At 36.5% G+C, this 12,331-nt stretch overlaps 1 protein-coding gene across 6 annotated transcripts in view; it reads left to right on the top strand.

The window, feature by feature from the left end:
* Positions 1-12,331, top strand: part of KIAA1328 (KIAA1328 ortholog) — a 325,611-nt gene that overhangs the window by 41,460 nt on the left and 271,820 nt on the right. For all 6 annotated transcript variants that reach the window (XM_059409499.1, XM_059409500.1, XM_059409505.1 and 3 more), the window contains one exon: positions 4,043-4,158. In XM_059409499.1, the coding sequence (XP_059265482.1) occupies positions 4,043-4,158 (116 nt within the window). The remainder of the gene's footprint in view (positions 1-4,042; positions 4,159-12,331) is intronic.

A 12,331-nucleotide genomic window follows, 5' to 3' on the forward strand; every position in this document is an offset into this window, starting at 1 on the left:
TTTCCTTTTTTTTTTTTTAAAGATTTTATTTATTTATTTGAGAGAGATCACAAGCAGACAGAGAGGCAGGCAGAGAGAGAGGAGGAAGCAGGCTCCCTGCCAAGCAGAGAGCCGGATATGGGGCTCGATCCCAGGACTCCGAGTTCATGACCTGAGCTGAAGGCAGCGGCTTAACCCCCTGAGCCACCCAGGCGCCCCTAGATTCTCATTTTCTTAATTAACTAATTTCTGTTCTCCACATGAGATAGAAGATTAAGTCTTCTTATATTACTTTGTGGTCTGAGAATGCTTTGATGAAAAATGTAGATCATGATACCAGATATTTTCTTGTACATATACCTCCAGGGAAATATTATTGAACATAAATTTTAAAAGACAGATTTCAGAGTAGATATCAAATCTGGAGGCTATTTTATTGGCAAGTCCTCTGCGTTTAAAGGTTGTATTAATATATATGCTTGTATTAAGTAGGCTAATAGGCCACAAAGAAGCTGTACATATCTTTAGATAGGCCTGCAGAAGAAGTGTTACCCTTTGTGCTTAAGTTTATAGCCTTCCAGAGTATAATAATTGCTAAAGAGTAGTCTAATCATAGCAGCATAACAGAAGAGATTAAAACAAAGGAGCCCTGTATAAACAGTGCAGCAACAAATTTTTCAAACATACTCCAGAAATTAAATTTAGAAGAGTGATTTTTCTAGATAGAGTAGCTTAAGTTTTGGGACAAGCTCATGCTCATTGTAGACTCTGGCATTGTGAGATTATATCTATAAGCATTTCTGCCCTCAGTGATCTTTAGAGTTTTCGGGAATTTCCTTAGGCCCAACAAAGGGAGTAAGTGAATATTGATGAATACCTACGTGTTTTGACTTGGTAGGCTCTAAAGATAATCTCTGTGTTTAGTTTAATGTTAAGGTAAACTTGGCATTCTACTTTTTTCTTTTCTTTTCTTTTCTTTTTTTTTTACTGTTTTTCTGACCCTGGAGCAATGCTTGTTGACAAAACAGATCTTTGGTCTATTCCTTATATTTATAGGGGCCTTTATGAATAGTCTTGAAATGATGGGGAGCCATTTTTATGTTCCTTTTGGATACCCTGTAACTGACTAAAGTTACTTTGTTATTTTTTTATAGTAGTCGTTCAGTAAATATTTTTTTAACAGATTTCATTTATTTGAAGGAGTGTGTATGCGGATACCAGCTAACACCAGCAGGGTTACAGGCAGAGGCAGAGGGAAAAGGAGACGCAGACTCCCCACTGAGCAGAGCCTGACAGGGCCTAGATCCCAGGACTCTGGGATCATGACCTGAGCTGAAGGCAGATGCTTAACTAACTGAGCCACCCAGGCACCCCCTTCAGTAAATATTTTTTAATAATTAAATAAAAATAAATCTTTTCTTGTCTACTTAGGAATTTTACTCTCTAGTCATATCTTGAAGATTTTATCAGTCTAAACAGAGACAGATTTTGCTACATATTTTCTCACCCTGATATGCTTTTTTTCTCCTTACAATATATAGCATCACTGGGGCACCTGAGTGGCTCAGTCGCTAAGCGTCTGCCTTCGGCTCAGGTCATGATGCCAGGGTCTTGGGATCGAGCCCCGCATCAGGCTTCATGCAGGAGGCCTGCTTCTCTTTCTCCCACTCCCCCTGCTTGTGTTCCCTCTTCTCTATCTCTCTGGGTCAAATAAATAAAATCTTTAATCTTATCTATCTTCTATCTATATATTTTATATAGATATATTAGATATATATAATAGATATATTATCACTTATTATTTTTTTATTTATTCATTGTTTTTAGTAACTTCTTCTTGGGTTACTTTCATAACCCAAGCTCAAACTCTAGTCCTGAGATCAAGAATTGCTTGGTCTTCTGACTTAGCCAATCAGGTGCCCCTCATCTTTATTTTGTGCCTTATCCTACATATTTGTCACTTTTTATGTTATGCCAAATTTTACCTCTTTATGCTTTTTAGTATTTCTCTTAACTACTTTTTCTCTCATTCTATGGCTATAGGTTTTGCCTAGATTATAGTATTGTATGCCTTGCGTCTTGACCAAATGTTTGAGAACTTCTTTCTTATTCCTTTATGAATGCTCTCCATATTTATAAAGGATGTATGTACAGTATTAGGATATTTATAGCAGTGAATTTAGCTGGAGAGAATTTTAAAAATTATCTAGTCTAGCTTTATTCTTCATGAGTGAGAGTAATGATGCTTAGAGAAGTAAGCACAGTTTTTCTCATGTCCCCATGTGTACATCGTTTTCCACTTTGCACTTTGGGGGTTTACTTGATTTGGACAGTATCTTGGCAAAGATGTTTCAGAAGTGTTTCAGAAGGCTGACAGATTGAAGATTTAGATGGTAGAAAATAATTCATGGTTCCAGTGTTTGACAATTCTAGAAAGACTGAGAGGCAGCAGGAATTATTTTGAAAGGTAAGGCAAGTGTGCTTGAGAGTAATAGCAGTAAAGGGGAAGACCTTGGAAAGTGATGGCAACAATGGAGGCAAGAGAACCTGAGACCAGGGGATAAATTGTCCTCATGTGTCTATTTGTTTAACTGTCTGGATTCCTTGTATTTGTTTTCTGTTTCAGGTTACCCTCTTAGAAGGAAGGGCCTGAGTCCCATTCATGGGCCTAATAATATGCTAGACATAAATAATAGGGGTTGAGGGAAATGATTTTAATGTGATGATGAGCAAGAAAACATAAACCTCTTTTTTGAACACTATTTGTGCCATGCTCTCCCATGTAAATTATTTCAAAGACAAGATGTAATCAACTCAAACATTCAAAAATCCAATTTTCATTCTGTTACATCATTGATTTCAAGTATCACCACCAGAAGGCTAGCAACAAAGGAAAGGCTGAGGAGTTCGTGTTATTCAAAAAGTGCTGTAGTAGGGGTGCCTGGGTGGCTCAGTGGGTTGGGCCGCTGCTTCGGCTCGGGTCACGATCTCAGGGTCCAGGGATCAAGCCCTGTATCGGGCTCCCTGCTCGGCTGGGAGCCTGCTTCCCTCTCTCTCTCTCTGCCTGCCTCTCCATCTACTTGTGATTTCTCTGTGTCAGATGGATAGATAAAATCTTTAAAAAAAAAAAATTGCTGTAGTAGAGCAGGGGTCTGGAAGGAAGTAAATTCTGAAGCTCAAAGGAGTCCCTGTGGATTTCCTTTACACATATTGCTGTGTGATCTTGTAAGATAAATGTACTCTCTTTGGAGGCATAAGCAGGAGTCACAGAAAAATTCAGGGCAAACATCTCTATGCACAGAGTAACATGAGAAATAGAGTTGCCATTTTAAGATAAGTTTTAATGTTGTTCTTGTTTAATTGGGGTTTTTAAATATTCCCCCTGTGCTCTTGTCAGAAGTCACCTCTTTTTGATAATATTGAATTGGAATACTTCTCAGAGTTAAACATTAAAGATACAGATTTTTTTGGCCAGGGTTTTTTAACACTTGCAATTCTTTTTGGACTAAGAATAGTTGTAGTTTCTTTTATGTTAATGCCATCTTTTTATTCTAGTCTGGTTACTTATATGCTACTGAGGAATGCAGGATATCAGTACCAAGGAAAAGAATAAAATTAATTACCTATGTATATATAATGAAATATTTAAGAGATATATAGATCATTTATTTCATTGACAGGATTTAAATAAAAATATTTAAAAGATTCAAATCAAAATAAATTAATTGTGCCTGTTTTGAAGAGAAATAAAATTGAGTTTTAAAAGAGATATTTTTCTGTCCTGGATTACAATTGGAAACTTACATTCTGTGTTGGACTTTCCATATTTAAGATACATCTGATGATTTGGGAACATTTTTGATATAAAAATCCTGTTCATATTTTATCACAAAGGTATGCAAGATTGCCTTATGAGAGGTTAATTTTTTTAAAAAAGCCAAATATAGATTATCCCTGAAGAAAACAGCACACCTCTGGAAGAAATCTGGTTTTGGTGGACGACAGCTGTAGGCACATATTTTCTTATTCTTATAGGCATTTTCTTTTCATTTTTGTATTTCAGAGTAAGTGAGGAAAAGGAAGTGACAGAAGAACGATTCCGAGCCGAGCAGGAATCATTTGAGAAGAAGATCAGGCAGTTGGAAGAACAGAATGATCTGATCATCAAAGAAAGGGAAGATATCCTTTTTGAAAGTCCTCTTTTTTAATGTGCAGGAAGTTTGACTCTTTCATGAAGAAAATGTAAGCTCCAGAGAAATAATTGTTCTAATTTATAACAGGGAATAAATCTGCATGGGCTGCCATTTTTAGGCAATCAAAACGACACTTAACAGCATGTGCTGTTGCTTCCTTTGTGCTTGATAGGGCCACCCAGCTGTTCTGCCGCTGCTGTTATGCTGCAGAGCACATATTTGTCAACTAAAAAAGACAATAAGAAATTTGGGCATTAAAATGTAGTGTTGGAACTTTACTGAATTCTGTTCCACTACTCTAACTGAGCCTGAAACCTCTTTGTATTTGGCATTCTTTCTAGCTAAAGCTTTGACAGCCCTAAGGAATTCTACTCTGAAATCATAAAAATTAAAAAAAAAATGCATTGTAATTTGTAGATGTCATAATTGATAAGTGTTTACATTGCAGCATAATACACGAAAATTCTCATGGAGGAGGAGATTACTGGGTTTAGAACTAGAGAGAGAGATGTATGTGTGAGTGTGTTTGTGTATGTAATATATATTGCACTTTTTGTAAGAAAGTAAAATAAAAACTGGTATTTTAACTTAAGAATTATATTTTAAGGTATATGCACGTTAAAATAAGCATATTTCTGAAGTTTCTTTTGGCTGGGCTACTTATCTTTGGATGTTTTTGCAGTGGTATTGATATAAAAGAGAAGTGGCTATCCTTAAAGTTAGGGTCATAGATTGGCCAGCAAAACTAGTATATGAATACTTGAAGGAACCAGTGCCCATATTGGCAATATCATTATTAACTTCATCCCTAATAATTATTTCAAATGCTCTTCAAGTGTTAAAATTATTATACATCAACAATAACTCTACCTTTTTGAACACCAGGGAAATAGAAACGTAAAGGTATAAATAATTCACTTGGGAAGAAACATTTAAAAAATGTAAATGTAGGGGCATTGGGTGGCTCAGTGGGTTAAGGCCTCTGCCTTTGGCTCAGGTCAAGATCCCAGTGTCCTGGGATCAAGCCCCACATGGGGCTCTCTGCTCCTCAAGGAGCCTGCTTCCTCCTCTCTCTCTACCAGCCTCTCCACCAACTTGTAATCTCTGTCTGTCAAATAAATAAATAAAATCTTTAAAAAAAAATGTAAATGTAGGGCGCCTGGGTGGCTCAGTGGGTTAAGCCGCTGCCTTCGGCTCGGGTCATGATCTCAGGGTCCTGGGATCGAGTCCCGCGTCGGGCTCTCTGCTCAGCAGGGAGCTTGCTTCCCTGTCTCTCTCTCTGCCTGCCTCTCCGTCTACTTGTGATTTCTCTCTGTCAAATAAATAAATAAAATCTTTAAAAAAAATGTAAATGTAAAAAATGAGTTCTGAATTTCTTTGTTTTATCAAAAAGTGGGAATACACAATTGGAAATTAATATAATCAAAATTTTCGGATTCGATTTGCTGAGCAGGACATTTATAAAGCTTCTTTGCCTACAATTCTAAAGGTGTACTTTCTCAATTATTTCTTTTCTATAACTTTTAGCATTTGAATAATTATCTTGGATCTTCTCTTTTGTTTGCCTTCATTGACTTTATTGTACTAGGCTGGCAGCTCTCAGGTTAGACCTGCTTTTGTGGTTTTCTTCCTGCTACTTTTCTCTCTCTGGGTTAAAGTAGTGCTGTTTAGTCAGAACTCACAACAAACTGCTCGGCCACTTTGGTCCTTCACTTGTCACAAGGAATAGTGACTTGGACTTCCAAGAAAAGGTAGACTAGGAATATTTTTATTTGTAACAAAAATTCTCATTTTATAGCATCTTTTTAAAAAGATTTTGTTTATTTATTTGACAGAGAGCATGCAAGAACACAAGCAGGAGAAGCAATACAGGGAGAGGGAGAAGCAGGCTCCCCGTCAATGCGGGGCTGGATCCCAGGATGCTGGGATCATGACCTGAGCCGAAGGCAGACACAACCATCTGAGCCACCCAGGTGCCCCCTACGTAACAACTCTGGAGATAAGTGGCCTCTGGTATTGCTTCAGTGGCTTTAAGTTTTCAGCACTGGATCTCCATAGTTCTCTTAGCTTGTTCTAATGGTTGCAGAATGGTTGCTGTAATTCCAGATATCATCTTGGCCCTAGGGCAGGGAGAAGGCGGAGGAAGGAGTTCTGGCAGTTGTGACTCAGTTTCCTTTTAAAAAAAAAAAAAAAGTGAAATTTTTCCTCAGGGCAGTCCCCACCCTGCTCCCCCCAACCCCGCCCTCAAACTCCAGCAGTCTTTCATGAGATATTTATTATCCAGAACTTTATTACATGGCCGTGCTAAGCTGCAAGAAGGGCTGATAAAGTGGGCATTTTCCTTTACAGTCTGGTAACAGAAGTAGGGGAAATAGAAGCCTCTTTCTATAAAAGGGAGAGGAGGTGATGATGCCTTGGCGTTCCTGAGACCAAGAAAAGAATTAGTATTATGTCCACTGGAATTGGTGTAAAGTGGGGAAATCAGGTGAGAAACAGAGATAGTAGACAAGTTTGAAAGCCTGGCCAAAATTAAGGCCTTATTTATTTGGTAGTGTACTTAACCAAGATGTGTAGCTATTTTAGCACTCTGGTTAAGAGTCATGGATTTAGTGCTGAAGTGTTAATTCAGCATGGCTATGAATGGTTTCCTCTATTAGTCTAAGTAGTAAGATACCCCAGGTGATTGTAGTAGCCCAATTATTCATTTCTACAATCACTTAGCTCTGGGATCAGCAAGCTACTGCCAGGGGCCAAATCCAGTAGGGTGCCTGCTAAATCTAGCCACGCCCATTCATTCCTGTGTTGTAGCTGCTGGCAGAGTAGTTGTAACAAAGTTGTAACAAAGTAGTTGTAACAAAGACCCCTTGGCCTGCCGCCCTAAAGTAACTTACTTCTGGCTCTACAGAAGTTTACTGACCCCTGATCTATCTTATATGCTAAAAGCGAAAGGAAAAGGCATGTCAGTAAAGTCAAAGACTCAGAAGTTGGAAGTATTTTACATATGATATGAAAGGATTTGACTTGAGCATTTATTATCATAGTGAATGAAGATTGGTGTGAGACCATTATCAAAAATTGAAATTGAAAAGTTGAAGGTTTTTTGGAATCACCAAATGATAGGTGGTATTTGTGGAACTGTGGAAGAAGGGAGAGAGGAAGACATGATTTAAAAACAGTGATACCCATGGTTTTTATTCCAAGTAGATTGCTCAGGTACAAATCTCCTTTACTAGCATAAACCTGTCAAAGGTTAATATAGACGATTTTACAGTACATAAAACCCTATAAAACTTAGAAACATAAAACAAGGTTATAATTTAAAACAATATAATTTTAACTACAGATACATTTACCTATCATACATGAATGATTCAGACTCTTTCATATATATGAAATCAGATAATATTAGGTCATTTTACAATCTGTTTCTGTGTGAGGAACTGTATGAATTCAGATTTTTGGAATTTTAAAGACGTGTTATACTAAATTTAAGGTTTTGTGTTTTAAAAGTTCTAATAACTTGGCTTATGGCACCATACGAACACAGACCAGTCCCTTGGTGAAAAAGAGAAAAGATATTTTATGTGTTTGCATTTGGACCAGGCTTTTGAAGATTTGTTCTTAACAATGAATAGAGAATTTATTACTAAAACATAAAAATTCTTGTAATTTTCAGTCTTTGAACAAAGCTTATTTCCTGAGAACTTAACTCTGTGAATAAATATGCCATTCACCAAGTCAAGCAGTTTGATGAACCTAGTAGATTTTTGCCTACCTAAATGAGTATGAAAGGAGAGATAAATCTGAAACTTAGAAATATGTCCAATTGGAATCGTTCTGAAGCATATTAGCAGGTAATAGTTTAAGACACAGAAAATGTAGTCATTAGAAAAGTTGATTAATATTTGAGCTAATTGTATTTTCGGAGCATATGTCTCAGGTCAGGATGATACCAAAGCTTACAGAAGGAAAGTAAAGTCTTATGTTTGCTATTTTAACTGGCAGAACAAGGGAAGTGATAGAGAAGTACAGTGGCTTTAGAGACAAAATCCTGTTTTAGTGCTGGTAAGCTATCTAACCTTGAAAAGCTAGTGTCTAACCTTGAAAAATTAATGAACTTAGTTCTGAGTCTCTGTTTTCTTCTCTGATATGTGGATAACTAATAATGCCTTCTCATTTCTTTGTCTTTCTTCACTGGGGCTCTGATGGCTTTCATCGGATTATATAAGACCTAGGCAGTTTTGAGACCTACTGGGAGAGTGAAAGTGATCTGCTCTATGCTTTATCTTCTAATTTCTGTGCGAGACATAAGTTCTCTTTACTGCTTACACCTGTTGGGTCTTCACTTAGAGGAAACCAGGTCTGACTTTCCTCTCCTAGAAACTGGACTAACAGAGATTTTAAGCTGACAGAGGACTTCTTAGGAAAACTGTTAAAAACCACAAAAGAACTGAAAAGGCAAGCAGTCTAGAACTCTGCCCACCTAGATATATCTCAAGGCCTTCATATGATAAGTGTAGTGCAGTAGCTAACATTCATAGTGATAATTCTGAGGCTTTGAAATAACATTAAATTTTTATCCCCTGTTACTTCTTAGTACTTCTAGTACTTCTTTTATTTTCGTAAGACATCTTATATTTGTATATTAGTTTTCTATTTACAGAGCACTTTCACATGTACTTATTTTTATTTTACTACTTTCTTTAAAGATTTTATTTGTTTGAGGCGGGGAAAGGGGAGGGAGAGGGACAAGGAGACTCTGTGTTCCATGTAGAGTTCAAGGCAGGGCTCAAGATCACCACCCTGAGATCATGACCTGAGCGAAATCAAGAGTTAGATGCTCAACCCACTGAGCTAGCCAGACACCCCTCACATGTACTTTCTAATCTTCCCAATAACACACTTAATTGAGGCAGATACTCTTATTCTCATTTTACAGGTAAAGATGCAGGTCTGGAGAGGTGACTGAAACAACCCATTGTATTTCAGAATGAAAGCTTTTGACACCAAGTGGCTTTCCATTATACTGAATTATCTCTGCAGCAGTGAATGTTACAGATATCGAGAAGCCTTACTTTTGCAACTTGCTTTATAGTTAAAGCACAATCTAATGAAAATTGCTTATATTAATATAGTGCTTCTTAAAAAATTTTTTTGGTACTTAACCCAAGTTATCCAGAAATCTACACATGTAGAATGTTCCTTAGATTTTCTTTTTGGCTTTTTCATTCGGCCACCGAGCCTTTATCATTTCCCTCTGAAATCCTCAGCCCATTGTATTTTGCTGTTTCCTTGGGCATGTCCATGCATTCTGCCATAACACTTGTGGTATCCTTTTGTCACTGTCTCATTCTCCGCTGTCCTTAACCCACTCCTTTCCATCACTGCTGTCAGGTTAATTTTTCTTAAGGACTATTTTTGTTACATCACTTGGCTTTTTAATCCCTTTCTGTGGCTTCTTATGGCCCAAAGTATCAAATGGATATTCTTGATTTTGATGTTTAAACACTCAGTTACTGATATCACATAATATATGTGACCTTAATTTTTATGCCTCCCTGGTGTGGTCCCTACATATAAGGTACAAAAGATTCATTTGTTTTTCCTGCTTATTACAGTTTATTTCTATTTCTTTGTCATTGCTCCTTTTATTAATTTTCTAATTTTCTTCTTTAGTACCTCTTTAAGACATGTTCTCTGATAATTTTTTTTTATAGTACTTGGCTTTTAGAATTTTTCAAGAATTTATACCTATATCAACTGCCCTAACTTGTGTTTCTAATGGTTCTTTAAGCAACTATGGTGTTTTTGCAACAGTATTGGATTTTTAATAAGTAAGCTTATATCAGAGTTTTGGATCAGCTACTCTATACCATTGTGGCTTTATACAAGTCATTGAATGTAGGAGCATTTCACTGGTATTTTAGGGGAATAAACCAGTTTGCAATGGCTTTGAGTCTAAGACTCAAGTCAGAATATGAGTGAGAAAGTAAAAGCTGTGAAGAAAAGGAGATGCTGTCTAGCCAAAGAGGTATCAATATTTGAAGGAATGTTTTTTAGTTTGTTTTAAGGCTGGAAGAGAGTTTTGAACATATTTATATGTCAAAACAAATGTGCCAGCCAATGATTAAAATTTGCTTTCTCTCTTACAGTAGCTTTTTTTTCTGATTTTCATTTCTTCTGTGAAAATCAAACAAATCTTAAATACTGATAAACTTACCCACCTGCTAAATTTACATGCTTTGGAGTATTGGGATATGCAGTTGTGCTTTTCATTCTCTTTGCCCTCTACTCTGGGTTTAGCAAGATTCATTCATTTGTTTATGTATGCATTTGTTATTTTAGTATTTGCGGTGGACTGAATTGGGTCCCTCCAACATTCCTATGTTTAAAGTCCCCTTAATGTGACTGTGTCTGGAGAGAGTTCTTTAGGAGGTACTTAAGGTTAAATGAGGTCATAAGGGTCAGGCCCTAATCCAGTAGGACTGTGGCCTTGTAAGAAGAGGAGGTGAGATCTCTCTCTCTCCATCCTTTGCCTCCCCGCTCCCAGCCTTGCACCTTAGGAGGACACATCGAGGTGGCCAGGAAGAGAGCTCTCACTGGAAACCAAACCCTGCAGGACCTTGTTGTTGGACTTGCCAGGCTCTAGAACTGTGAGAAAATGAAGTTCTGTTGTTTAAACCCCTTAGTCTGTGGTATTTTGTCATGGCAGCCCGAGCAGAATTAGACAGTATTTAACATGTACTTAGTTCTTTGGTATTTTTATTCTTTATTCTAAGTGTAAGGTGAAAAGGCATTGCAGTGTACCTATACAAGGATAGTGTTTCTAAACATTATTGTTTTTTCAGATATTAATTCTAATCATTTTCCTTTATTTTTAATTCTCCTGTTTGGGCATTAATGCACATTGAATAATTATTTTTAAAATATGATTTTGTATTATTTTATGAGATTTGCTTTTAGGGATTTCTCCACCTTCTTAATGTCTGAGATCCTTTTAATATCTGTGGTTTGTACCCATTTTATATTAAAACAAACAGCTTTACTTCCCCAGTTTGATCTTGATAGTGTTTTTATTTCTTTGGCTTGTTGAAGGCTCCAGATGTGGAGGCTTAGCACCCCCAGAGTGTTGCTTTATAGTGGGTAACACTGGGATTTAAAATTTTTTTTTTAATTTTGTACAACTTTTTAATTAAAAAAGTTTTTTTCAGTGATAGTTCTGCACTGACCAAACAGTACTAAATCTGCTTAACATCCGTGTAAAACATCATTTTAACATTTTAAAATTACTTTGGAAAGTTTCAGTAGTTCTTGCATGAAGAACTAGACCTTTAGTAAGTCAGTCTCATAATAATCATCGTTCAGGAGAGTTCATTATTTTGTTTAGTCTTTTACATGACTGATCTTTAAAGGGCTATTCTGACATAATCTCTTCAGCTAAATCCATACCACAGCTTGTTATTGCCTTAGATTTGAAGAATGTTGTTGATGACTTTATTTTTAAGCAGTAGCAAATTTGTCTTAGTGTTCTTAACTTTAGTATGGCCTAGTCATTTAAACATTTGTGAATGTCTAAATGGTTCAGTTAGAAACTTATACAATATCCTCACTTCAGTTAGAAACTTATACAATAACATAAAATAAAAAAGGAACTTTTTAATTTTCATAGTTATACCCAAGATTCTGCATCTCCAAGCTCTACATTTTCAGAAATAGTAATTATTGTATACTTATATAATGATCAGAAGTTAACTGAATATCTGAAATAGTTTCCCCTATTGATAGATGGTAAGGATTGATGCCTTTTATTAATACAGAAATTCCAATCTATTGAGCTGCTTTCTTAAATCCTGGAGAAAGACCTTTGTGTCAATACCATCTTAAGCAGTCCTTGAATTTCTAAATAAACATAGCCTGGAAAATTCAAATATCTAAAGATAATATTTGTTGTGTTCTTGTTGGTCAGTTTTCAACTAGTTGTTTCAACTAGTGTGTGTTTTTATTTTGGGGCCATACTTAGGAGGCTTTTTTCCGCACAAAAACTGATAAACACAGGAGAAACGGCAAGATGCAAAAAGAGTAAATACGAGACGAAACCAACAGAAAAGAAGGTTAGGAATACTAATTGCCCTAGTGAGAAATTTGCACTAGACAGTTTG

The sequence above is a fragment of the Mustela nigripes genome, chromosome 8, assembly GCF_022355385.1.
Source record: "Mustela nigripes isolate SB6536 chromosome 8, MUSNIG.SB6536, whole genome shotgun sequence".
In the NCBI taxonomy this organism is placed as follows: domain Eukaryota; kingdom Metazoa; phylum Chordata; class Mammalia; order Carnivora; family Mustelidae; genus Mustela; species Mustela nigripes.